Source organism: Xenopus laevis, chromosome 1S, assembly GCF_017654675.1.
Source record: "Xenopus laevis strain J_2021 chromosome 1S, Xenopus_laevis_v10.1, whole genome shotgun sequence".
Taxonomy (NCBI): Eukaryota; Metazoa; Chordata; class Amphibia; order Anura; family Pipidae; genus Xenopus; species Xenopus laevis.
The window spans coordinates 164,384,062-164,411,409 of record NC_054372.1 but is presented as its reverse complement, the minus strand read 5'-3'; the positions used below and the strand labels follow the sequence as shown (position 1 = coordinate 164,411,409).

The window sequence follows — 27,348 nt, the reverse complement described above, 5'->3', positions numbered from 1 at the left end:
AATGGTTCTTCGATTTAATTAGACATATATAGAAGAAATCTATATACAATCATTGTGAATTTACACAATTTATAAAGAAAGTCATAATCTGAAATCATACTGGCTGCATAGCACATTTGACATTATTGCCCATTTTATAAAAAAAGGGGAAAACCAAATAGATTTACAATAAAATTTGGGTGGGGGGACCAGGACAAAGGAGCATCTTGTGGGTGGAACCAGCTGAATTTTCAAGACAAAAATCTCTGAAACATTCAGACGGCATAAAACGTCTTACATACTGTATGTGTCCTGTCCCAACACTGACATTTTTATTAGATTTTAAAAACAAACCTGATAAAGTATCCGATAAAGAGAAAAACACTGATTGGAATTTTGTTCCCTTTCCCCATTTTTACATTCTGAACATATTCCATCAAAATTTTTTTAAAAAAGTTGAACGAATATACATATTCCTATATTTGTTGAGAAGGCCTGAGTTGGTGGGGAAAGGAACAGTCAAAGAAAGCCTGAGAGAGAAGACAATGTTCATTTAATTAATTTACAATAATTTACAGTAGTTTTTTACTTAGTAATAATAATAAAAAAAAAATCCTCATTACAGTTGATCACAGAAAAGAGAACTGGCTATTTTACAGTTTTAGGTACAGCATTTAAATATTCAAGCATATGATGAGAAGCGGCAAGGTTGTAGAAGTGTACAATGTAAACAAACAGCTTTGGAAAGTGATCCAGTCCTTTAGAGCATTTTCCAAAAAAAATATTTCCAAATGCTCATTTAAACATGATCATCAGCCCAAAAAAAAAAAAAAATGTACAGATTAAAAAAATGATGTGAAAACGGTTGTTTTCTTAAAATTCAGTCTAAAGGGGCAGTGCTGAGGTCTCTGAAACAGTAAACATTTCTTCTATTTCGTTAAAAAAACGCCACAGTTGCAGCATATACCTTAAATACAAAAATATTCTCTGTTCAGCTGTGACAAGACACCTTGCAATCTGGAAAGTAGTAACAGAACAGTCTGCCAGGTCAGCAGATCAAATTCACCTCCTTCAAGTCATGTAAGGCAATCACTGTGATATTGTATTAAATATGGCTAAAGAGGAGTCTAGAATGGGAATTCCTGTGTTATGTTTTGCGACCACTCCATAAATGCTCAGGAGTGCTCTTGTGATCAGAAGATTCAAAAGGGGACCTGCGCCCCAAAGGAGATCTGGAGTCATACGTTGATCTCTGGTCCAAAGGTGACCTCGGCCCACTGCTAGAGGCTCTGTGCTCCATCTGCCAGTCTGAATGGTACCGATAATCCCTTGAAGATTTATGGTGACTGTAATCAGAACTGGATCTGTGGTCTGCATGTGAACGATGGTCAGAATGGGATCGATGATCAGCATAAGATCTATCCTTTAAACCTCCTTCTAGGTTTGACCTGTGATCTCTACTTCTGTGGTCATCCAATTTTCTGTGTTTACTTTCATTGTGGTACCTAGAACACAATCACAAGAGGACTATTGAAGGTTTCAAAACATGAACAACTGTACAAGACAATCAAAGCTGGTCTCATATAGGCAGTAGTGGTACAACTCAATACCCGTGGCTTGAGATATTTACGAGTTTCAGGCGTGAGATGTCAATATCATCCCCACCCCTCAAATTAACTACCCCATTCAAACGCTGCCACATTTAACTTTTATAATTGCATCAGCTCTGCCCCCCTTCTCTAACATCAGAGGTGGATGGGTCAGGCGTTGGTATATAAGCAACTGAGGCAACATGGGGCCAGGTTGATAAGAGGGCAGAATAGGTTTAAAATGCTTTACTAATAGTCAGGAAAACTGTGATGAAGTAGGCAGCCAAAATCTACTTGAGAAAGGTTTGTACAAATACCAATTTTGTCAGAAAATACCAGAGGCTGAAGAAGCTCCAGAGTGCAAATGCAATCCATGGCCAGCAGGTCTGCAAGGGTCCCAGTGTGAACCAATTTTCAGCCTGAGGCTCTTTAGATTGCGAGCAGGGCCCTCTGGTCCTATTTTTTTTTTTTAATGCTGTAACCCTTTTTTGTTAAAGGGATATATGGTCATGGGAAAATATGTTTTTTTTCAAAACGCACTAGTCCGTTTTTTTATATTTAATTTTTAAATCGGACATGGGGCTAGACAGTCAGCTTCCCAGGTGCCCCAGTCATGTGACTTGTGCTCTGATAAACTTCAGTCACCCTTTACTGCTGCACGGCAAGTTGGAGTGATATCACCCCCTCCCTTCCCCCCAGCAGCCCATCAGCAGAACAATGGGAAGGTAACCAGATAACAGCTGCCTGGTAGATCCAAGAACAGCACTCAGTAGTAAAAATCCATGTCTCACTGCAACTCCTTCAGTTACATAGAGTAGGAGTTACTCCTTCAGTTACATTGAGTTACATTGAGTAGGAGAAACAACAGCCTGTTAGAAAGCAATTCCATTCTTTCTGAAAGCACATGACCAGACAGAATAACCCGAGATGGCTGCCTACACATCAATATTACAACTAATATGGGCTAGGAATGAATTTTTACATGGTAGAGTGGATTAGTTGGAGTGTAAACCGTGTAATGAAGAAATAAAAACTACACTATAACAATCATGACAGAATCCCTTTAAAGGAGAACCTGTGGGGGAAAAAAACCTCGTACCCCCACCCCAGGTAGACCCCCCCCATACTCTATACTTAACCCTCGTCGATTCTTCCTGCCGAGTTGCAAGCATCCATCTTCCGCGTTCTCTGCAAGCTGACAGAGATCGTCAAATTCTGCACATGCGCAGTTGTCGCATACCGGCAAACTGCTCCAACTTTGCAGAAATACCGATCTCTCAGCCAGCTTATAGAGGACGCAGAAGATGGATGCGTGGAATTCCACTGGAAGAATCTGCGGCGAGGGGTAAGTATGGAATATGGGGCATTTCCCTGGGGGTGGAGGGAGTCTACCTAGGGTGGGAGGGTACGGGTTTTGTTCCCCCACAGGTTGAATTCTCCTTTAAATTCCCATAAGACCCCCTGTTTGTTATAAACTAAAGTGCTAAAAATAAAATAATGAAGACAGAGCAGAATGATCTTGAGCAGAAGATGGCGTGCTATACAAGTGGATCCTACAACAGATTTTTAAAATTCAATTAATTTTCTCTAATTGTTCAATGGTGCAGAATCATAACATGCATTTAGCAACATCTCATTGACAAAAATTCAGAGCAACCTGATAATTACAGTAATCTGTTTTTTTTAGGTTTATTGAATAACCTTGGGTCAACAGGTGTAGCTGGACTACAAAAATAGAGAAAAAAAATGTGCTAAAAGGAAGAACTGTTTTTTTTGTCTTAAAAACCCACCTGTCCTGTTTGTAGTGGTGGTCCCAGTCTCTGTGGTCTTTCCCGTTGCTGAAACTGGAATATGGCCTTTTTCTGGAATCTCCTTTCTTATAAGCATCACTCTGATGTCTGTCTTTGTAGTGGTGATCATGATACTGTGACAAATGTCTTTCAGAGGAATAACTATCTCTGCTGCTGTCATCGTGGTTGCTATTTTCCTTTAGTCGGTCAACATCTAAAAATACAATCAGTAAACAGTGAAGAACAAGATGTTGCCAAGTTGTCATAATATTTCACAACCTCTCTGGCTTTTATTCAACCTTGCATTGTGAGATTATTTATAATAAAGCCATCTTGAAATGAAGACAGTACTGATGCAGAATAACAATTCGCTCCTATTCCTGCCATGTCATTATTATTTTGCCCTAAAAATTTAGAATGTAGAAACAGATTACTAGAAACCTCCACACCAGATTGGCACAAGGGTTACCAGCCACAATGGTTCTAATATTCCTAATTTCAGGCTGACATTATGCATGTACTATTTGTGTAATGTCTCCCAGATAGTGGTGGGAGTCCTATACAGTGGTTACTGTGAAACATTTTTGTATTAATGAAAAATACTTAGGAACGTCAGAAGTACATGAAATAGGCCTGTGTATCTGCTGTGGATCCATTAAGGAGTGATCTATGAGGACTATAATGCAATTATACATAGTCATTACTGCCTGTAATTAGTGGACATGTATAAAGAAAGAAGAGCAGTCCGTGATAAAAAGTTGTGGGTGTCTACAGTCTACGCCATTACTGCATAACAATTAACCCAAAAGAAAGAAAACCGGGACCTCTAATGGTCAAAATGAAAATGACATGCTATTGCACATCTCTAATGAGGTTGCGATGTTTAATGCAAATATTTATGACTTTATTAGGTGAACCTCAGTAACTAGTCCATGTGGCCTGAGGTCTACCTTACTACAACGATTTACATATATATTTTTTGGGAGTAACTCATTTATGGTGTTGTTCTTCCCATACATTATTGATACTTGGCCTGCCCCATTTTGAATAATAAAAGAGATGTCTGTTTATATATTTATATATCTATATCTATCTCTCTATATATATATCTATATATATATATGGTTTATCACAGTGAACAAGGCTTAGATCTATCTGTCACACGACTTGCTAATCCGTTACTATACTTTATTTCATAATTATTTTTGTTTATAAATCTAATGTTATGTCTGTCTTTATAAAGTCTGTTAATTTGAATTAACCTCAGAATAGAGCATCAAGATGGTGCTTAACCTGCCTGTTAACTTGTATACGATGATGTCATATCAAGAAGCACCAATCATAATGCTACCTCGTTTGTTACCTCGTTTACTCAGTTGCATTATACTTAATTCTAATTGGTTGAATTTGGATTTAAATAAGCCATGGGAAGTGTGAATATCTAGCCTATTATTAAGTATCTGAGAGATATGAAACGCGTTAAGCTGTGAGGATGTATCCTTGATTTCTGCAATAAACTACTATGTTTTGACAAGCCTGCCTGGAAGACTGGTCTATGCTAGTGCCTGCCCTTTTTCTTTATATGATGTGTACCTTGGGCTACAGTTCATTCATCCCTGTGCAATGCCATCATTATAGTGGTGCTGTATAAAAGGATGAGATTTCTGTGCCCCTGCTTCTCTATCATTGTGGATTTCCAGAGATGTTGAAAGTGCAGCCCTGCTGGACATGATCAGATGTAAATAGCTGCAACCACTGGGCATGCACAATTCTTTAATAAAGCATACAAAGGTCAAACACCGCTTAAAGGAGCATAAGCACATGGGATAGTTTGCCTAATTTGAAGTCTCCATGGCTGATGTCACAGGCATGGTCAGAGTGGTACTCCCCCCCCCATGATCAGCATACTTGTCTTCAGGTGGCCATACACGGGCCGATAAAAGCTGCAGACAGACCGAGTCGGCAGCTTATTGGCCCATGTATGGGGCCCCCAGACGGGCTTCCCTGATCGAGATCTGGCTGAAAGTCTGGCAGATCTCGATCGGATGGGACTAAAAATCCTGTCGGATCGAAGCTGCATCTGTTCGTTGATGCGGTCCCGCGATCCGACCGCCCGTAAAGCCACCGTTAGGATCCGATCCGACCTCAAGGTGGACATATCGGGGAGAGATCCGCTCGTTTGGCGATCTCTCCGTGTATGGCTACCTTTAGAGGCAAGCATCAGCACTACTTTTTGTATTAGGCTAGGATGCGCTTTTACCAACTATGTTGTAAATACAGATAAAGGATGCAGCTGAAACTTTGCTGAATCTGTAAACATAACCAATCTAGACTACAGCAAATGGGTTATGTATGAAAGTCTTCCCTTCCCCTTCTTGTAATATTTTACTGCATTTAAAGATCACAAGTAATAGTAACACTTACCTGGATGACGAATGTTTGTATTTACACTGCTGCTGCTGTTCTGATCATTGTGCTGTAAAATAAAAATGCTGAATAGAACTATAAAGGCAAATGGTAAACAAAAGGCAGTAGAAAAAAACAGATAATTCAAAAATCTTGAATCAAACTTGCAAAAAAATAAAAAAAAATTAAACTTTTTTCTGTTATTACCTGAGATTCTTGGCGTTTTTTGATTGCATGTTTGTACAATTTGTGCAACTTTCTGGCATCAAATTCAGTAAATTTGGACACAAATATCCAAAGATTCCTAAACAGAAGGAAGAAGACCTAATTAGGGGTGCAAAAATTGTATGTATCCTCTACGAGATGAATGTGTTTATTTTGGCAGGTTGCTTTCTGCCAGATTCCACGCAACTAAATGACAACCACACTTGAGCGCTACTGACAGCTTAAAACAATGTAGGCTTATTTTGGTTTTGAATCTACAGTAAATAGTCTCACAAAAGATGGATGTGTGTGTTTGCTTACAGTTATAAAACACAACACATATAGATATAATGCACATGCTCTGGGATGCTACTAGTTACTGAGCTTAGTGACCATTGCATAATATACTGAATAAAGGAGTGTAATTAGTATGAGAAAGTAATAGTCATATGTAAAGCAAAATCTTCTATGAGCACACTGTGCATGCGAGTTTCAATGACCTTCTTAAAGGGATACTGTCACGGGAAAAAAATTTTTTCAAAATGAATCTGTTAATAGTGCTACTCCAGCAGAATTCTGCACTGAAATCCATTTCTCAAAAGAGAAAATAGATTTTTTTATATTCAATTTTGAAATCTGACATGGGGCTAGACATTTTGTCAATTTCCCAGCTGCCCCAAGTCATGTGACTTGTGCTCTGATAAACTTCAATCACTCTTTACTTCTGTACTGCAAGTTGGAGTGATATCACCCCCTCCCTTTCCCCCCCAGCAGCCAAACAAAAGAACAATGGGAAGGTAACCAGATAGCAGCTCCCTAACACAAGATAACAGCTGCCTGGTAGATCTAAGAACAGCACTCAATAGTAAAAACCCATGTCCCACTGAGACACATTCAGTTGCATTGAGAAGGAAAAACAGCAGCCTGCCAGAAAGCATTTCTCTCCTAACGTGCAGGCACAAGTCACATGACCAGGGGCAGCTGGAAAATTGACAAAATGTCTAGCCGCATGTCAGATTTCAAAATTGAATATAAAAAAATCTGTTTGCTCTTTTGAGAAATGGATTTCAGTGCAGAATTCTGCTGGAGTAGCACTATTAACTGATGCATTTTGAAAAAAAAAACATGTTTTCCGATGACAGGATCCCTTTAACAAAATCCAAGATGGTGAGCTCCTATGTGCATCTTTGAAGGCCTGGATCATTACTGTTATAGGGATGCAAAACCTTAAGGCTGGCACAGTAAGATCAGTGTATAACATATAGTATTTAGAGCAATATTCATTTTTAGGGTATAGTCCTCTTTTAAATGAAACATTTTCAGTGTTAGAGTTTTTTTTAAGGTAATTACAAATGAAAAATGTATTTGACTTTCCATTTCTATTCTCTGCACTGCTGGTTCTCACTTGAAACACTGCAGCAAAAGTGAGCTGTTTAACAAACGTGAAAACCATTTAAGACAGTGTAGGATTTGGAATTTTGGCTTAAGGAGAACGGACTATATACAACTTGCAGTGCAGAAAAGGGACATACAAATAATGCTTTAAATGACATTTAAAATAACTGAAATTAAATGTCTACTGTTTGGAAAGTTGCTTTCAATTTCCTTTTTATTATGGGGAAAAAGGTCCCCCTTTAAAATAAGAGTTAACTGAACAAGTTTCATTATTCAGTAAGTTTATGGATTCCACAAATTCCAACATTCCTAGAAGCAATACGAGAACATGAAACATATAAACCTTGTGAACGTTTAAAAGCACATCCTCCATTCTGTAATTAGGCTACTGTGAATATACTGAAGGGGGGAATAAACTTGCAGTTGCACTTGTAACATTTAAATGTTTCCACGCGCTGCTGAGATCACTTTCGATTACAGTGTAGCCTAGAGTTGAAAAGCAGCTTTGGCAACAATAACTCGGTTAAGCTGTTTCCAAAGCTCAATACTTAATTTGCTTCTTGAAAATGATATCTCTGAAATAGGAATAACTTACTTTCTCCATTGTTTTATTTGATCTGGATTGGTGTACTCTTTCAAACACTCTGTGATATGATCCCCAATTTTGATCAGGCACTGTCGCGTGTGCTCAAGTTGTTCTCGCTCAGACAGGCCTTTCTCTGGCCGATCCAGCTGCTTTAAGGCTGCTTTGACTGGCCTCATCCGTTCTTTGCACTAATAATACAAAATAAACTGTTAGCAAAAGTTTGAAACAACAACTAAAAATAGATGAAGAAAACAAATAATTGAAACAAAAATTATTATATTTGCTTATGTACAAAGTAAGTGAATCCTTAGGTGTTTTCAGTCAATGGGACGACAAGCAGGTGTGAGTAAGAAACCCTGTTTTCTTTAAAGAACAGGGATCCAAGCAAAGCCTGATCACACATTTGTGGATGTGTATCATGGCTCGAACAAAGGAGGTGTCTGAGGATCTCTGAAAAAGAGCAGTTTATGACCATGAAGCTGGAAAAGGTTATAAGACTATCGATAAAGAGTTTGGACTCCACCAATAACTGTCAGGCAGATTGTGCACAAATGGAGGAAATTTAAGGCAGTTTCTGCCCTACTCAGAAGAGGTCGACCATCAAAGATACCTCCAAATGCAAGTCATGTAATAGTCCAAGAGGTTACAAAGCCAGGGTAACTTCTAAGCAACTGAAGGCCTGTCTCACATTGGTGATTGTTGATGTTCATGAGTCCACCATCACAAGAACACTGAACAGCAATGGTGTGTATGGCAGGGTAGCAAAGAGAAAGCCACTGCTCTTACACAAAAATATTGTTGATCGTCTACAGTTTGCTAAAGATCATGCAGACAAACCAGAAGGATACTGGAAGAATGTTTTGTGGATGGATGAAGCCAAATTACTTTTTGGCTTAAATAAGGAGCGTTACATTTGGAGAAAGAAAAACACTGCATTCCAGCAAAAAAACCCCATCCCATCTGTGAAACATGGTGGTGGGAGTGTTCTGGTTTGGCTCTGATTTACCCCATCTGGGCATGGACTACTTGCCATCATTGATGGAACAATGAATTCTGAACTATAGCAGAGAGTTCTAAAAGAAAATGTCAAAATATTGGTCTGTGAACTGGATCTTAGGAGACGGTGGGTCATGCAGCAAGACAAAGATCCTAAACACACAAGTCGTTCTGCCAAAGAATGGTTAAAGAAGAATAAAGTGAATGTTCTGAGTTGTGGAAAGACCTAAAGTGAGCGTTTCATGCTCACCCACCAACATCCAAGAGCTGAAGCTGTTCTGTATGGAAGAATGGGCTCAATTTTCTCAGAATTGATGTGCAGGACTGATCAACAGTTTAGTTAGTTCAATGTTTAGTTGCAGTTTTTGCTGCACAATGAGGTCACACCAAATACTAAGCTGAAGTAAGTGAACACTGATTCACTTACTTTTGCCACACGCAGACATATGTTATCGGATCATTTTTTAATACATGACAAAATATAATAATTCGGGTTTCTTTTGTTTAACTAGACTTTTTTCATCTATTTTTAGGACTTGTATGAAAACTGGATAATGTTCGAGGTCGCATTCATATAAAAATATAGAAAATTTTAAAGGGTTCACAAACTTTCCAAATCCACGGTATATTCATTTTTAATGAAAGAAACAATTGGAAATAATAGCCATTGTTGCATGAGAGAGCCTTGCTGCGGTCAGCTTTCTTCCATGATCAATACAAGTTCGGGTGTTACATTTTCTGTTTTTCAGAAAGATGATGACAAATCTTGCCATACTTTAGGCTTAGATCTTAATGTTTACAGGAATTGCTGCAAGCAGTTATAGGCTAAATGCGGGAAAATGTTCATATTAAAATGGATACAATGTCTTAATTAAAGATGCAGTTTTATTTTCATAAAGTTATTCATTTTACATGTTCATGTCCTATCATCTATATATAGTCCATAAAAATGTGCAGCCTGAACAAGTTGTGTTAAAATGTTATTAATGTGCAGGCAGCAGTATCCTACGACTGTTTGCAATTGATCTTTATTTTTATGGTTTTTGGTTTTTTTAAATTATTATTTAAATTCTTTGCAATTCTCAGACTTGAATGTTCAACAGGTTTCTTTACTTTAGAAACCAGGGAAAAGGACAGGAATTTTACCCACTGAAGACATGGTTGTTTGGACAGTTTGAAGACGGAATACAGGGTAAAAAAAATCAAACTTTTTTTTTTTCAATTTGAAAAACTAAAAGAAGTCTGATCACAAGCCTAAAAACACAAGAATGCGGAATAGCAAATACTTACAACACTGAAAGTCTTCTGATCAAGCTCTTCGGCCTCTTCAGAGATCGGTACAGGCTCACTACTAGCAGTAATATGAACCGGTGTTTCTGCTGATATACTTTTCTTTGGCTTTTCCTTTTCACATTTGACCTCATTTACCTTATGAGAGATAACATCTAAGTTAAAATCATGGTAACCAAGTATACATTTATTGTAAAATGATTTGCCGAAGCAGAGAAAAATTGGCCAGGACAAGAAGTTAATTTCTTAAAGGGGATGTAAAGCTTTCCAATTAAGTTAAGGGATTCTAATATAATCTCTAAAAACAAGCAACTTTCCAATATACAATATATGCTTTACTTTATTCTTACTGTTTTTGAAATAATCAGTCCGTATTCCTCTGCAGCAGAAGGCAGCTGCTTGCTTCATTTCTGCTGTAACCCAATCTCTCTCCTACTGCTCAGGCCCATGTGTGCAGCAAGAGCCAATCAGAGGCAAGCTAGCTGGTGTATTCTCTGTTCCGACTGGCTCTGACTGCAGCGAGAGATAGGGAAAGCCGGCGACTGCCTACTTTCTAGAAAAGCTGAAATAGAGCTGAATGAGGCTGCGTTTTTAGAGCTGAAGACACATTGCAAAGTTGCTTGCTTATCTTAATAGGAAGACTTTACATCCCCTTTAAATGAAATATTTAAAAAAGAAAATAAAGCCTAGTTTCATCTAGCATGGCACACAAACAAAGGGCGTAAAGAAGCAAGGAACCAGGAAAGTAGGCAGTGCTTTAAGCGCCCTTTAAAATAAGGTATAAATAGTGTCCAATACAACACCAATTTTTTACTTCTGAATATTTAGTGGTTCCTAATAGTGATGTGTGGGTCGACCCGATACCCGTGGGACTGGGCGCTCGGGTCGACCTCGCACTGCTCCTTGCTCCTGCTCTCCCTGCCCGCCACCATCAAATGCTGGCATCCGAGTTCCGGTTTTATAGTCTAGCATCTGCTCGCCCCTCCCCTTTTGTGACATTATCGGTGGGGCGGGTCTATAAAAGGACCCCGGAAGCGCGGGTGCGGCTGGAGCAGGGCGGGTTAGGAAAACCCTGACCCGCACATCACCAATTCCTAAGTCAATTACCATATAGTCCAGTCTCTACTTACAAAACCAAAAATCTATCTTCTTGCTAGGGTGAGATATTCTGAAGCAAATGGCACACCAGAACTTGTCAGGATTTAGTCATTTTACAGACGTCAAGTTACAACCGATACACAAAACGAAGGGCAAAAACCTTCTGTTGTGACATTAGCCAAATTGGAATAAACTGGTCTGAAGGAATGTTTATAGAACAGGTTCTTCATATAAATAACAATTACAACCTCACAAATGTACTTTCTGGCGCAGAGTTAATTTGCAGCAGAAGAAATTACTTATTTTGAGAAGGTTTCATAAGATTCTCCTGTTGTGTGTTTGGATATAGAATTAGAAATACTATCACCGCTTTCATTGCTTTGTTAAAACATTTAAGAAAGGTACAGAAGGAGAACTTTACCTTTTCTTCTTTGATTTCTTTCTCTTTAACAGGCTCTTTCACTTTAATTTCCTTTTTGTCTCGAACTTCTTTTTCAATTGGATCTTTTTTCTCTTCTTTTTCCTTCTTTTCTTTCTTAAGGTCCTTTTTATTTTCTTTTATGTCTTTCTTTTCTTCTGGTTCTTTGTTAACACTGACATCCAACTCTATTTGGTCTTCATTTTCTTTCTCGACTCTCCTTTTATTATTTGTTTTCAAAGGTACATTTTCCTCCTAATTTATAAGAAAAATATAATTTTTATTATCAAACAAGGATATCCATTCTTTCCAACGCTACCCATACACATAAGTTTTAAGCATAAATATAAATGTTATATTTTAAATGATGATTTCTCTTAATGGTAATGCTGAAAAGAACACAATTCACCAGGCTTTGTGCACAAATTGCATCTGAACTGACGCAATACTTTTTGGGTGTTTTTTTAGGATTACCTGATCCTCCTCTTCATCAGAGTTTTCTGAACTAGGTGGTGAAGATTCACTTTTTGTATCCTCTTCGACCTTCACAGGCTTCACATTTTTGCTCTTCTTTGCTCTTGTTTTTCTTCTTTTAGAATTACCCTTTTAAAAAAAAAAAAAAAATACTTTACTACAATGGGTCATCAAGTCATTACACAAATGCATGCTTATCACTGGCTTGTATAGTTTATTGTGCCCTAATCATGTATACGGGTGATAGTCAGTGCAGAGTTGTTGAAGTGGTCAGAAGTTTTATATGTCACACAGCAGCAGCAATATTCATCCTTGTGGTAGTAGGAACTTTCCCAGACCGAGCAATAATTACTCTTTACTTAATTTTTCAGGATTCATTGAGATCTGGCATAGTGCAGAGAGACTGGCGAATTGCTAATGTGGTGCCTCTATTCAAAAAAGGATCCCGTTCTCAGCCTCAAAACTATAGGCCAGTCTGACGTCAGTGGTAGGAAAGCTTTTCGAAGGGTTAATAAAGGACAAGATACTGGACTTTATAGCAAATCATAATACTATGAGTTTGTGCCAGCATGGTTTTATGCGTAATAGTTCTTGCCAGACTAACTTAATTTCTTTTTACGAGAATGTAAGTAGAGACCTCAATTCTGGGATGGCAGTGGATGTGATTTACTTAGACTTTGCTAAAGCATTTGATACAGTGCCACACAAAAGGTTACTGGTTAAATTAAGGAAAAAACATTGTTTTAGGTTCCATGAAGGTAAAACTTGCTAAGGGTTTGCCCACATAGATAATGTGTTGTGCTACATAAGGCATGCAAAAGGTTTCCTCTCAAAGCTTAGTAAAACTAGTAAATTAGTAGTAAAAATAGTAGAATTGTAGATAAAGGACCATGTGGCTGCGTAATACAATTGCTCCTCTCAAAGGAGTGGAGTGGGCCATGATTATTAATGGAGTTTTCCCTGCACATGCCCAAAATATAGCTGAATGAAACCAGTCGTACAGTGATCATCTGGAAAGAAGCTGGACCTCTCCGACTGTCTCGGATCTCGCAGCATCTAAAAAATTAATACCTTCCTCTACAAGATCATCAAATGAATGGATCTTCCACCAATTTGGACAGAACTGGGCTAATGACTGGAATACAGTGAAGGCATATGCAAGCCCCCAGGGGAAGACAATCACTATTCCGTTATAGCCCAGATCTGATGGTATTTCCTAATCTGCTTGAATCTTGATGATTTTGTTCAGATATTGGTCCATCAAGCTGTTGGAAGGGGCAATAAGGTGCCACATTTACCCATTTGTGTCACACGTCTACCTTAAGAGTTACATTCTCTGAATCCACAGCAAATTCAACCTGACTTACTCCACTAGAAAGTCTTTGTGCTTCTTTCCTAAGCAGATCTTTGTTAAGAAGTTTAATGAGGTAATCAGCTCTGGTTTGTAGCTGCTTGGCTTGGGGCTTCTTATCTGGATCATCCGGCAAAATCTAAAAGGGAAAAACACAATATATAGGAGTAATACTCATTCCAGTCATTCTTTTATGCTATGCTGTGTGAAGGAATCCAGCTTTTCTCCAATATGAAAATGGCACAATTTTACATACCTTCTGTGTTAAGTTAAGGTCAGGGTCCATTTTTATCATTTCCCAGCTGCCATATCCATACTCATAGATGCCAATTAAGAGGTTCGAGTCATCTTCTTTGCCCCAGTCAATATCAAAATGAGCAGCTTTGGTGTGGCAGGGGATAACATATCTGTAAATAACAATATAAGCTGCATTTTTCATGTTGACTTAGCATAAAATAATAATGACTATTGACAGAAAAAAACTGTTTTTATAAATTGGGCATTAATCAATAAAGCAGCGACAGGAGGGGGTGGTTGTGCATGAATATTTATAACATATTTAGATTTGACAATTCAAGTCTTCAGCAGGTTACTATCTGTAAAAGTATCATGATACAATACGCAAATATAGTAACCATTTCACCTTGTTAATCTTTCTGTCTAGGTATATGGGGTGAAGATATTAAAAAAACGAGACACTTGTATTGTGTATTATGTGTGTGATCTCTGAACTTCTGGTCTCTTCTACTAAGTGCCGCCACTCCACATATGGTAGAGGGGAAGCTTTTTCCAATATCTCTGAATCAAAGTCCTGGCTGCATTGAGTAGGTGCCTGGTAAGTAAGTCAAGTAACAGACTATCCTTTTGTGTATAATGTTTAGCAGTATTAATGATATATAGGAGTCTTTAATACTTTTTTGTGTAATTCTCACTCAGTCTTGTAATATTCAGTCCCAATATTTTTAATAATTGTTTTTAATTTTTAGTAGAATAGTTTTTCCCATAATGGCTCTGAGATTGTGAGACTACGTTCTCTTCCGCACTCCTTTTCGAGCAAATTGTTTTGGGGTTGAGGTATTGTTCAGTAAAAGTTTGAAAAATACGGATACTAGTTTACTTGTGTTGTCTGGCTTATCTAGTATAGTTTCCCATGTTGTTATGGTCTGTTCCAGTTTGCTTCCTTCATCGGTTGTATAAAGTAATGCAAATGATGATGGTTCCTAACATTTCAGGGGTGACAGCGTCATCTTTTTTGTGTCTGCTAAGGGAATGATTTTTTTTATTCTTAATAAAATAGACTATTCTTGTAGGTCTTTCCCCTTTCAGTAGCCACCTTCTAAATGCTCCTGGCTGGGTTTGAAAAGGGGATTATCTACCAAGGGTTTTGCCAGGAGTCTGGTTTCTCTATTGTTAAACCATGACTCAAAAAATGATCCTATTAGTGGGTGTGCCTTCAATGTTTTTGGTAATGACTCTGGTGCAGCCCAAAGATAATTGTCTGAATTTGACCTAAATGACATGAATGCAAGCAGCTCTAAGGAATTTTAGTTCAAGGAAGATATAACAATGTGGAGAAAACGGGTTTCAATTACATCTAGAGCCCTTGCAGCAATGCCACTCTGCAAAGATTTTAGCAGTTTTCTCTGATGTTCCACCTAGTGGCAGAATCTATTATTAAATATATTCATAAAATAAATAAATAAAATAAGTAGTATAAATAAAAATGTCCAGCAATTATCCCTTACATTACAAGGAAGCTACAGCTGAAAAGTTTAGTTTATCCCCTTTGAATAAATCATACCTTTTTCTTTCATCAGGATCAGAAGGAATAGATTTGTGCAAGGGAGCTAGCTCTTCTTCATGGGAACTGACCAACTTTGCATTCACTTGCACCCCTGAGATACGAAATGTTGGTCCTTTAATTTTTCCCCGTCTTCCTCCTCAGGTGGGGAAAAAATAAAAACTCAAACACAACTGCAGCTATCATCACAGCAATTGAGACTTATCGAGTTAGATAAAGCATAGTTAAAGGAAAACTCAACCCCTCCAACTAATAAAACCCCATACCCAGTACCCTACATAGTCACCCCTCCCTGCTCTACCCCTACATAGGTGATAACATAAGTGCCCCATATCCTATACTCGCCTATAAGCACAGCGGAGCTTGTGGGTGCCATATTCCGGATCTTCAGATTTCTCTGGGAAGTGAGCGCCATATTGCGCATACGCAGGTGGAGCAGTCTTCTGGTTCGTAGCAACCGCGCATGCGTCAACTCACAAAAGTTTCCGAAGGGAAGGAAGAGGAACCGCAGAATACCGAAAAGCTGGAAGATGTCGCCCATGAGATAAGCTGCGCTTACTCTGCACTTATAGGCGAGTAAAAAAACTGAACACTCTTTCCATAGAACATGGGTTGAAAAACAGCCCTGTAAATGCTGGCCTTCTCAAATCCCTTAAAGCAATGACACACAGGTAGTTACCAGATTTTCCAAAAAAAAACCAAAAAAACCCAACAAAACAAAAATGCCTTTCCGTTCACTAACCTTGTAATTGCTGCAAATAAATTACATTACTCACTGCAATACAGCTTATTGAGAGTAATGTAATATACTTACAGACATGAGAAGGTTAGCAAATGGCAGGGCATTTTTGGGTAGATTCGTCCCTGATTTTAACATAGCCAACAAATCTTCCTGTGTGTCATTGCCCATAATATAAAATACATGTGATAATCTTAAGTAGGCTTTTATACTAATCTCCAAATACTGGGTTGGGGAAGAAACCACATCAAGATAAATGCTCACACTGACAAGTTTGGGTACGAACAAAAGGTCAGTAAATACAGCTGAAATGTAATAAGTGCTGTAATCATACAGTATAACCGGAGGAGTAGTGAAACGTCTTCAATAATTACTCAGCAAGGCCAGTTGCTCTAGATTTACTTTTACCAGATACAATATATACACATAAATAGGCCCTATATATTGCACAGCTAATTGTTTCATATTACACATACCTGCCCTTTCTGGGCCAGAACTATCCTTCAATGCTTTAATGCAGCCATTGTGTACTAATTCTCCAAGTCGACGAAGGTCAGTCTCAGACTTATCCACCAACTCAGCATCTCGGGCTATTGCATCCAACCTAAAGAGGCAAAGTAAATTTATAGATTCAATTAACAGTTAACTGTATTGTAATCAATAAAAATAATATACATTTTACCTTTAAAACCATGCTTATGAAAAAAAAAAAACAGGGAAAAAAATATAAATACCCAAATAAAAAGACAAAAATTGGATTAATAGTTACCGTTCTAGAGGTCCGCCAAACTTTTTGTAGCTTTTAATAAACCTATATGAAAAGCAATAGAGGATTAGCAATAGAGTCTAGCATTATTTTTTTTTTATTATTAAGGGTAATTGTCATGTTCATGTGCAAGAATGTTAGCTGGATTCAGACTAGCAACACAAAACTGTTATGGAAAGCTGTAAGCAATATGCACATACAAGAAAAAGCACTAGCAGAACCACTGTTTTTCCTTACAAGAACATATCTCTTCCTGTAAAATATGACTAATACATTTCCAGCCCCTGCAATATAAATGAGATTAAAACAATTAAAATGTTAGGGATCTCAAAAAACCAACCTCCTTATCTCAGCATCACTAAAGCCTTTAATATTTTCTCTTGGAATTGTTCGTGGCCGACCTCTTTTTTTGGGGTGTTTTCTATCAGACATGGAATCACTGTCAGATCCAGAGTATCTTCTATTTCTGCTGCGCCTACCTTCACTTCCATTAAAGCTGGCCTGAAGTGTAAATTTTATATAAACACCCATGAGTTGGAAAAAGGGCAATAGAATTCACAGTGTAAAACAAAACTATGCAAATAATAATAAATAATAAAATTGGCAGATTTGCACTGAAAAGAAAAATTACAATTTCCAGTCCAATGACAAAAAAACAGTCACCAAATGTCTTAGTTAAGTTGGATGAAAAAATATTGCTTCCTAATCCCATAGGTGTTGCTACTGCATAAAGCAAAGAAGCAAAAGCCATGTGCAAACCAGTCACTTGCACTGGATATTCTCACCTGCTTGGCACAATTCCTCATTCTTGGCAAAAGATAAATTTCTTGCAGTTCTTTCTCCCTTTCCTCTTCTTCAATTCTTCTCCTTTGGTCATTGGGAATGATGTCCTCCCAGGACTTTGAATTTCCATCAGGTTCAACCATATCATCTTCTTCCATAGTTGAAAAGTTGGCAACCTTAAATAAAATTGCTATTTTTAATAAAATTCGCAAATAAATGCTCAGGTATCAAGATAGTTGTGAACTGCCAAAACATTCTTCTGGAAGGCACATGACTGTACATTTATATGGAAGTCTGTGTTAAGATGAACTGCCTCTGCCAAAAAAGTGAAAAACAGAAAGAAATCTATCCAAATATAAATCTGTATATTATGCTTACTAGTAATTACTTCTGTGCTGGAGCATCCAGACCTGATTTAAACTGTAGAGGGAGGTGATCACAATGGAATGATTGGCCCTCTTAAAGGCTCACAACCTAGCTAATGTAATATTTTAATTTACTATGGAGACATGTCCAACAAAGCTTTACATGATTCATGCATATCCACACAAGAACATGTTAAAAAGGCCAGCACTTATTAAAGTATAGCCAAATGTAAAATGCAGTATTTAAAAAAACAAACAAAAAAAACCTTATTATTTCTTCAGAATCATGAAGCACAAGGCCTCATTAGCTCTAATGATAAGGAAATGTTCTGTTGCTTATGATAAAAGTGTTTCCTAGTATGTCTAAGACCGCTGTTATACCTCTTATAGAGAACCTCAATTTTTCCATTTAAACATATTTTAGAATGTGCTCATCTCAAAATTGATCTAAGTTATAGTCAATGATACCCAGGATGATGTAGAGCAGCGATTTCCAGCCTCTGCCTCGAGCAACATGTTCATTAATCCCATGGATATTGCTCTTGGTGGCCTCAAAATTCCAGGCAAGTTTTGGTTGCATAAAAACACGTGTACTGCTAAATAGAGCCTCCGGTAGGCTGCCAGTTCACAAATAACTTAAATAGCCAACTGAAGCCTTTATTTCACACTGTTTTTCTGTGTGACGGACTTCGTAAACAAATGTGAGTGCAAAACAAACTTTTTACATATTTTACTTACAAATGGTTTTTTGCTATGGGATTTCTATGTTTCCTCTTTGGAGCCTGAAGGTTTACAGCAAGGAGAATCCCTACCTGCTAAATACTACACGCATTAACCCCATTTGTGGTCCTGAACCGGGGGGTTCTGGAGGAACGTCATTTTGTTTCTACTATGTACTTAAATTACTGTATATGGCTGAAATGACAATGAAATCCACTTGACTTGATAGTAGGCATTTCTGCCAAACAGGTGGAGGTTGCTATACTAGTGGCGTGACACTCAAGAAAAGAGGAAGGTGTTATTGGGAAATCACATAAAAGAGTCCCGTTTGCACACAGGGTGGTACTTAAGTAAAATTGGAACCAGGGCCGGATTTACATAGTGGGCACCCCTATTATTATTAACATGTATTTATATAGCGCCAACATATTGCGTAGCACTGTAAAGTAAATGTGATTATACAACTAGGCCGCTGCCATTCGCCACCCTTGTCCCCTCCACTTAATTTGTGCACATGCACACTTTTTCATCATAAGGTCGGGAGAACTGGGGATTGGCGCATGGGAAATTTAAAAAACTATTGTATCTCATGATCAGCTGCAGAGCTTCTGAACCAATGCAGGTGTAGTTGGCCTTCATGCCGCCCCCATAAAATACTGCTGCCCTAGGCCCGAGCCTTGGTGGCCTTTCCACAAATCCGGGCCTGATTGGAACATACTACACCATATATTGTTTCTGGTCTCTCCGTTGCCCTAGGCACTGATCCCCTTCTTTGTGACTTTTTGTGAACAGCCGGGAGACTGTGAAAGGTTTGGCAGGAAAGAGTCAACACTACAGGACTAACTAACCTTTCTACTTTTCCCTTTTCTATTGAAGCCTTTATTTGCCATATCCAGGAACTTTTTGCATGCTTGTATTGCTCCCCAACTCTTTTTAAATATTTTTAAAAAAAAGTTGGGAACCCCAATGCAAAGCCTAAGTGGGATATGCTCAGTTCATCCTGAGAACTTTTGTTCTCTGCCACCATTCACAGTAAATAGTTATTCTTTATGTGCATATTTTTTATGTAAACATTTGACATCATGTAAATGGAAGGTGTTATGGCCAATAGAAACTGCATGGGTTAGAAAGAACATAATATCAGGGTTAGGACTGACAGGCTAATTACATATTTTGATACGTGAGAAATCTGCACTGTATAAAAAGGTAAAAAGTTGTGGGTAATACCTTAAATTGAGAAAGCAATTCATCTCCTACAGTTAAAGGTCCGCCTTCATTTTCACGTGTTTCAGCCCTCTTCAAGATTTCATCAATGTCCATTTCCTTAAAAAAAAAAAACAAAATCTGAAAATGTTCTGATTTTTAATTAAACCATAATTTTAATCACGACAGCTCTTATGTTTTAATACCTGTGGTTCTTCCTCTTCTCCTTCTGGTTCTTTAAAAAGTTCTTCAGCACCAAACTTCAAAATAGCAGAAAGTTCTTCTTTATTAAATGGAGTAGAGCTTTACATAAAAATACATATAGCCACAGGTTAATGTAATTAAATAAATGGAATATTTCTGTAATGCACACATATTTCTTATAACAAAAGTTTGTGTGTCATGGACCCAAATACAGGCTACATACAGCCAAGACAGTATGACGACCATGGAGAGGGCTATAGAAAACGTACATGCATGAAACCATTTCTATAGAATTTGCAAGTTATATGTCAGATGACTGATCTACTACTTGGATATCAATGGAAAGCAAAGCAATAATATACACACTTGAGAGAATCTAAAAATACCTTGAGGGTGTTGAGCCAGTGTGTAAAACAGTCTTGCCTGTTGTGTCCATTCTTTGAATTACAAGATGATCAAGCACCATTTTCTTTTTTGCTCTTTCAATAATATCTTCTTCAACTGACCCCTTTGTAACCAAGCGATAGATATTCACCTAAAATGTTTAGGGTTCAAACTTAAGTCGTGGCTATGCAAATATTTATATTTAGGACAAGTGACAATTACTAGAGGACCAATCAGTTTTTCTAACTGGTGGCAAAATACAATGAGTTTGTTCATGTGTTTTTAACACCCAAGTACAAACAGTTAGGTCAATAAATATTTGGACAGACAACTTTTTACTAATTTTGGTTCTGTACATTACCACAATAAATTTGAAATGAAACAACTCAGATGCAGTTGAACTGCAGACTTTCAGCTTTAATTCAGTGGGTTGAACAAAAAGATTGCATAAAAATGTGAGGAACTAAAGCCTGTTTTTTAACCCATGCGCTTTATTTCTGGGGCTCAAAAGTAATTGTCATTTCAAATTCATTGTGGTAATGAACAGAACTAAAATTAGAAAAAAAAGTTGTCCCTGTTCAAATATTTATGGACTTAACTGTATGACATTTTACTGAACAACATTTTGCCAATTAAAATAAGAGGACTACAATGACTAATAGATCATTTTTAAGCAATGTCTCAACTTATTTTTCATTGGGCCCAAATGATAAGAAATCCATTTAGGCATATTATTAGGTTACCACTTCTCTTTTGCAGCAAATAAAATATTTAAAACTCTATCACAAATATTGTTTGATCATGATATGAAAACTGCTGACAGTTTCTTACAAATTCTATGGATGTATACTGTAAATGTATAGGTCTAAACAGAATTATTTACCTGCTTTTTCTGTCCAATTCTATGAGCTCTGGCTTGGGCTTGGAGATCATTTTGTGGATTCCAATCAGAGTCAAAAATGACAACAGTATCTGCTGATGCTAAGTTTATCCCAAGGCCTCCTGCTCTTGTAGAGAGCAAAAAGCAAAAATCCTGCAAAACATTTAGAACATCAATATTAAAGGGATGCTACTTTATTAAGATCGTTGTCTGGTTAAGTCTTTATAAGTTCAGAAATATAAAATATGGTAATATTTTGTAATATTATCATGTGGAAGCAAAAGTGTTATATTGCCATTACCATTCTATCAGCAGTTACAGGTATCACACATATATTCTTAAATTTGCAAACATGGAAGCAGTACTAAAATTTATCTCACCTTGAACAAACAAATGTTTCTTACCTCTGATCCTTCAGCATTAAAATGATCAAGTGCTTGCTTTCTTATTTCCCCTTTGATGGACCCATCTAATCTCTAGTAAACAAAACAAAGTTTAAAATGGACCAAAAAGTGGTGTAATATTAGGGATTTTATAAAAAAAAAAAAAAAAAAAAAAAAAAACTCCTTGCGCCATCACATGGGAGGGCAGGAGTGGTCACAGTCTACCATAAGGTGATTTCACCGCTGGTATCAAAAAGAGTAACAAAGGGCAGTTGTTAATACTCCATTTAAAATTAGCAGACTAACGCTAATAATACTGCATCTTACCTGAAAGGGAAATTGTCGAGATTTTAAATATTCTGCAAGAATATTCAGCATCCGCACCATCTGAGAGAAAATCAGAACCCTGTTGCCACGTTCTCGTAGACGCACTAATAACTTGTCCAGAAGAATGAGCTTGCCACTGCTTCTTATTAAGTGCTAGAAAAATAATAAAGTTACTTTTCTGATTTAAAAAAAAAACCAAAGAAATACTTTTTCGTAATATTTCTCGCTAAATTAGAAAAAGTTCTAACCAGGTACAGTAGTTGTAAATTGTATTCTGAAGCTATCCTTTAAAATTTTACTAATTTTACTGTCCTCAAATCGTTACCCTTTTTTATAGGACCACTTCATGTTAACACAATTCAGGGATTATCTCAGATTTTATGTAGGCTTGTTGTGGTGTTTATACAAAGGGCCTGTAGGTGTGCACTGTGCACAAGAATTATACTGGGCATGCACAGTACTTTCTATACAGTTCAAGCTACTGTTCAAGTGTAATGGCTGCATGAACCTGCTAATAAAGCACTGTTTTACTCTACTCATCCTTGGCTACCAAAACACAACACTTGTGGTATGTGTACAGGCTAGAAGAATACCCAGCTCTGTTCATCTACCCCTGCCACCAATGCCCCCAATTGCCCAACTATGCAATCTTCTGGTTTCCAGAAATGGGATTAAAAAACAATAGATGTGGGAGATGTAAAAGCCAGCACACGAGTGAGGAAAGGGTAAATAAAATGTTGGTAAGCACCCAGTTTTCCACTGGAACATGGAGTTATCTCCAAAGAGGAGCACTGGCACGCAGAACAAAATTTATTCCACTGTGGAGTGCCTAACATCTTGGCAACCCCAGTGAAATAACCTTTTCCTTTAAAGCTGAAAAGTCAGATGTTGAGTAGAATAGCTCAAGCACTACCAGAGTTGTCTCCCTGAAAGGTCAAACTTTCACTTGGCCAGACTATAAACTGTAATACAGTACGAAACGAGATAACTTATTAATTTTTAATGAAGCTACCCAAACAATTTTTATTTGTGTTAATAACTCAACTATGACCTATGATCAAAAAAAACAAAAATTTAGTTATGATTTAGATGTGTAGTGACAAATGTACATTATAACAAATTGTTACAAATTTTTAGAAATGACCAAGGGCAGGACAATAAGGGAATAAAAAATGAAATGGGCTCTATGACCTGGAGACAGGGATTTGCAGAAATTAGGGCAAGCCTGCAACAGGAAAGGTTATTCTGTGAAAAAATAAATATGGGTAATAACTAAGGAAATGGAAACAATATAATTTATCTAAAGAAATAAGGAATAGAATGCATAGGAGGCAGATACCATCATTTAAATGTATTTTTAATTGTTTTAGAATTCAAAATGAGGAACCTGTAACTTGAAGGTAAAATGTATTTATACGGAATAAGCCTATACTTTTCATTGCAACAAGAATAGTAATGAATATGTTTCATGTAGTTTCTGCATCACTAGATCTTACCTGCAGAGCCTCTTGCCTGTTGTAAAATTCATTCTCTTCTGGTGCCTTAATGAGGTAGCAATGATTACAACACTTCTTTAATTCCATCATAATGTTCAAAAATCCCGAAGTACTGCCCTTAGATCCCTTGCTTAATGCCTTGTAATTCCTTGTTAGGATCCATCTAATAAAAACAAAGTATTAAAGTTACATAGCTGCCGGCTCTCATACAAGCTTCTTAAACAGAACATACTCCCCAAAGGAAACATCACATTTCCTATCAGCCATATCATTTTGGTGCTCAAAACCCTCAGGTTTAGGGTGATACAACATGTCCCACAACCAAGGAGAGGGGGGACAGAATATTGTTGTTAAAAAGGTCGAAGGTACAATGGATTCACCGATTGAAGTCACTAAGTCCCAATGGGCTAAACAAGGATTTTGATTTACTGTTCATCTGAGATAGACACACACTTACCTGTTAATTTAATGAGAACTAAAATGTGTAATTTAATATAATTATGCAAAACTAGCTAATCTGTATGCTGTATAGATAAGAATATTCTGTATCCTGTATAATGCTAATGAATGTTCATTGTATGCATAAATTCTTAGGTACCATAGATTGAGTATAGCCAACAATCAATATGGCGTTTTACACTTCAGTGGGTGGATACATGTGAGTGCTCGCTTCTGTGACGCATTGACGCCAGGTGCGTCATTGCGCCAGAGTGACCAGGCACGCTGGTTCCGCTTTTTCGATTGTAGCGATGGACTTCCGGGTCTCTTACTGACTATGCGACATGCACCAGGGACACGCTTGAGAAAGGGGGCAGTGGACTCCCGAAACGTTGCATTATGTCTCCGTGTAGATGAATATACATGATTTTGTCACTATGTGCTTTTTTGATTGGACAATAAATGTTATGTTTTAACTTTACATTGGTGGAACATATGTTATACATGGACTTACTAACCATGATTAAGGACGCACCCAGCACTATTTGACGTATGGACTAGGGGAGTGCATTACGAAAAGGTTGGAATTTGTGTGTGTGTGTGTGAGTGTGTGAATGTATATATATATATATATAATGATCAAAGGATGGACCAGCACTCCAGTTCAAATAAATAACGTGCTTTTATTTAAATAAAAGCACGTTATTTATTTGAACTGGAGTGCTGGTCCATCCTTTGATCATTATACAATACGTTTTTGACCAAGCACCCGTGAAAGTACAAGTGGTTGGAGTGCAGGTACCATTGGACATTATATATATATATATATATATATATATATATATATATATATATATATATAGTCAATACTCACTTATAGTACTGTTTTTGTGAAGCACTCATCTCAACTCTCAAAATTTGTTCCACTTTAGCAGGTAAAGATTTTTCCACATCTTTCTTCACCCTCCTTAATAGGAACGGCTCAAGCTCTTTGTGAAGACTGGCATAACCATATTCTTTGCCTTTCCCATGCTCTTCTTCAAAGACTTCCCAAGAGGAAAATCTGCAAATACCAACAAAACATTATATTAACAGTTAATGGTCTGAAAACGGCACTCATTATTTCTGCACATGTTCTGAAACCTACTTTTCAGGCATGATGAACTGAAGTAAAGACCAGAGCTCTTTTAGTGAATTTTGCAAAGGTGTTCCAGTGATCAAGAGACGGTGATTCGACTTAAAGTCTATCAGTGACTTATACAGTAATGAATCATCATTTTTTAATCGATGTGCTTCATCAACTCCTATAAATGCCCAGTTAACACCTCCTAGAAAAGACTGAGGGAAAAAAAGGGTTCAATATTAATATTAAAAATATTATTAAAAAATTCTATACTGTAGTAATTAATGCTTTTAGTAAACCAAGTTTGCACAACTCATTCCTACAATCAATACAAAGATTCAAGCAGACACTTTGCCTATTCTTTTACTAATCCACGATTCCATTACTTTTTGTGCTCACTGTAAAATCAAACAGTTATATAAACATAGAAATATACACCAATACACCTTGATAACAAACACTTAGGGGCAAATTCACTAAGCAGCGAAAATGCGCTAGCGCCGCCTTCGCCGGGCGAATTTTCGCCAGGGCGCCGCTAATTCAGTAAAATCCGAAGTTGTGCTCAGGGAGGCGAACAGTAGGGAATTTGCGCAAGCCTTAATTCGTCAAGCAAAGCGAAGTTACGCTAGGGATGCCTAATTTGCATACGGCGCCAAGTTAAAGTTGAATGGACGTATATGTAGCAGCAAATACATTACACTACACAAGCCTGGGAAACCTTCATAAAATAAAATAGAGTTGTTATTTTTCCCTATACATGTGCCCACTGTATAGTTTAGGTGCTAGGAAATGTAGGGGGGAAGGAGGGTACCCCCCAAAAAAATTTATGATCTTTTTCAGCCTATCACCCTTAAAAAAGGAAAAAACGCCAATCCATTTTTCAAAAGAGCAAACAGATTTTGTTATATTCAATTTTGAAATATGACATGGGGCTAGACATATTGTCAATTTCCCAGCTGCCTCCAGTCATGTGACTTGCGCTAGAGTAGGTCCACTTCGCTAACAAATTTATGCCAGCACCCATTAGTAAATTGGCGAAGTAACGAAATGACGTCACGCTGGCGAATTTGCTCTAGCATTAGACACTTTGTGCTTTGGTAAATTTGCCCCATAGAGTTTCCACTTTCTGTTTACTTCTGAAGCAGGAGTATTAAATCCTTTATGAGACACTAATGACAAAGGCAAATTGTAAAAAATATTCCAAACACCCATTTCAAAACTATGGGGCATGTTTATCAAGATAGAGATCGCCACTGTCCTCATTCCGCCACTCTCCATTTATTTCTATGGGATTTTTAAAATTGTATTTATCAAAGGATGAACTTTCACCCATTGATAAATACTTGTTTAGAAATCGCATAGAAATGAATGGAGAGTGACGGAATTTCAAGAAAGCATAAAACTTGTTCCTTACCTTGTCCTTTAGCAATATTTCATATGTTGTAAGCACCACATTAAATTTTAATCTCTTAGTCTGAGGATGCATCCATTCATGGGTTCTGATCTAGAATTAAAACAATCCATTTCATATCCACAGACACTTTCACTTTTGTCCTGTATACAGGTTATCTTATGCTATTTAGAATAACATTTATATATATCTGAAAATATTAAGTCAATAAACTGCAACTTAAAATTTGACAGTTTTCTGAAAAGCCTCTAGATACCACTAGAAGCAACATACTTAACTTGGTAAACTACAACTTGAAGCAGAAATGCTTAAAAGAGCATTCACCCCCCCACTAATTAAAACTCTTACCCAGTACCCTACATGGTTCCCCCTCCCTGCTCTCCCCGCGTATAGGTAATAACATCTGTAAGTGCCCCATGTCCTTTACTCGCCTATAAGTGCAAAGTAAGCGCAGCGGAGCTTGTGGGTGGCGTCTTCCGCCTCTTCAGATTTCTCAGAGAAAGTTAGAGCAGCATTGACTTATAGCAACTGCGCATGCGCCAAAAGTGACGGAAATTGCTAAAGGGGAGGAAGAGGACCCGAAGAACCGGAAGATGGGGTCCATGGCGCTTCGCTTACTCTGCACTTAAAGGCGAGTATAGGATTAGGGGCACTTAAAGATGTTATCACCTATGTGGTGGGGGGAGGAGAGCAGGGAGGGGGACTATGTAGGTTACTGGGTAGGGGTTTTTATTTATGGAGGGGGTGGA

At 37.6% G+C, this 27,348-nt stretch overlaps 1 protein-coding gene across 5 annotated transcripts in view; it reads right to left on the bottom strand.

The window, feature by feature from the left end:
• Window positions 1-27,348, bottom strand: part of chd1.S (chromodomain helicase DNA binding protein 1 S homeolog) — a 51,657-nt gene continuing 24,309 nt past the window's right edge. For 4 of the 5 annotated variants that reach the window (XM_018244340.2, XM_018244338.2, XM_018244342.2 and 1 more), the window contains 25 exons: window positions 26,603-26,692; window positions 25,213-25,403; window positions 24,940-25,128; window positions 23,628-23,790; window positions 22,132-22,284; window positions 21,826-21,897; window positions 21,425-21,574; window positions 20,544-20,692; window positions 20,160-20,256; window positions 19,978-20,073; window positions 17,668-17,841; window positions 17,223-17,383; window positions 16,886-16,927; window positions 16,593-16,720; window positions 15,378-15,516; window positions 13,833-13,983; window positions 13,593-13,715; window positions 12,226-12,354; window positions 11,755-12,006; window positions 10,236-10,373; window positions 7,959-8,137; window positions 5,972-6,068; window positions 5,783-5,834; window positions 3,359-3,572; window positions 1-1,484 (listed from right to left, as the gene is read on the bottom strand). In XM_018244340.2, the coding sequence (XP_018099829.1) occupies window positions 1,127-1,484; window positions 3,359-3,572; window positions 5,783-5,834; window positions 5,972-6,068; window positions 7,959-8,137; window positions 10,236-10,373; window positions 11,755-12,006; window positions 12,226-12,354; window positions 13,593-13,715; window positions 13,833-13,983; window positions 15,378-15,516; window positions 16,593-16,720; window positions 16,886-16,927; window positions 17,223-17,383; window positions 17,668-17,841; window positions 19,978-20,073; window positions 20,160-20,256; window positions 20,544-20,692; window positions 21,425-21,574; window positions 21,826-21,897; window positions 22,132-22,284; window positions 23,628-23,790; window positions 24,940-25,128; window positions 25,213-25,403; window positions 26,603-26,692 (3,687 nt within the window). In that variant the 3' untranslated portion in view covers window positions 1-1,126. The remainder of the gene's footprint in view (window positions 1,485-3,358; window positions 3,573-5,782; window positions 5,835-5,971; window positions 6,069-7,958; window positions 8,138-10,235; window positions 10,374-11,754; window positions 12,007-12,225; window positions 12,355-13,592; window positions 13,716-13,832; window positions 13,984-15,377; window positions 15,517-16,592; window positions 16,721-16,885; window positions 16,928-17,222; window positions 17,384-17,667; window positions 17,842-19,977; window positions 20,074-20,159; window positions 20,257-20,543; window positions 20,693-21,424; window positions 21,575-21,825; window positions 21,898-22,131; window positions 22,285-23,627; window positions 23,791-24,939; window positions 25,129-25,212; window positions 25,404-26,602; window positions 26,693-27,348) is intronic. The other variant, XM_018244341.2, reaches the window with a different exon arrangement.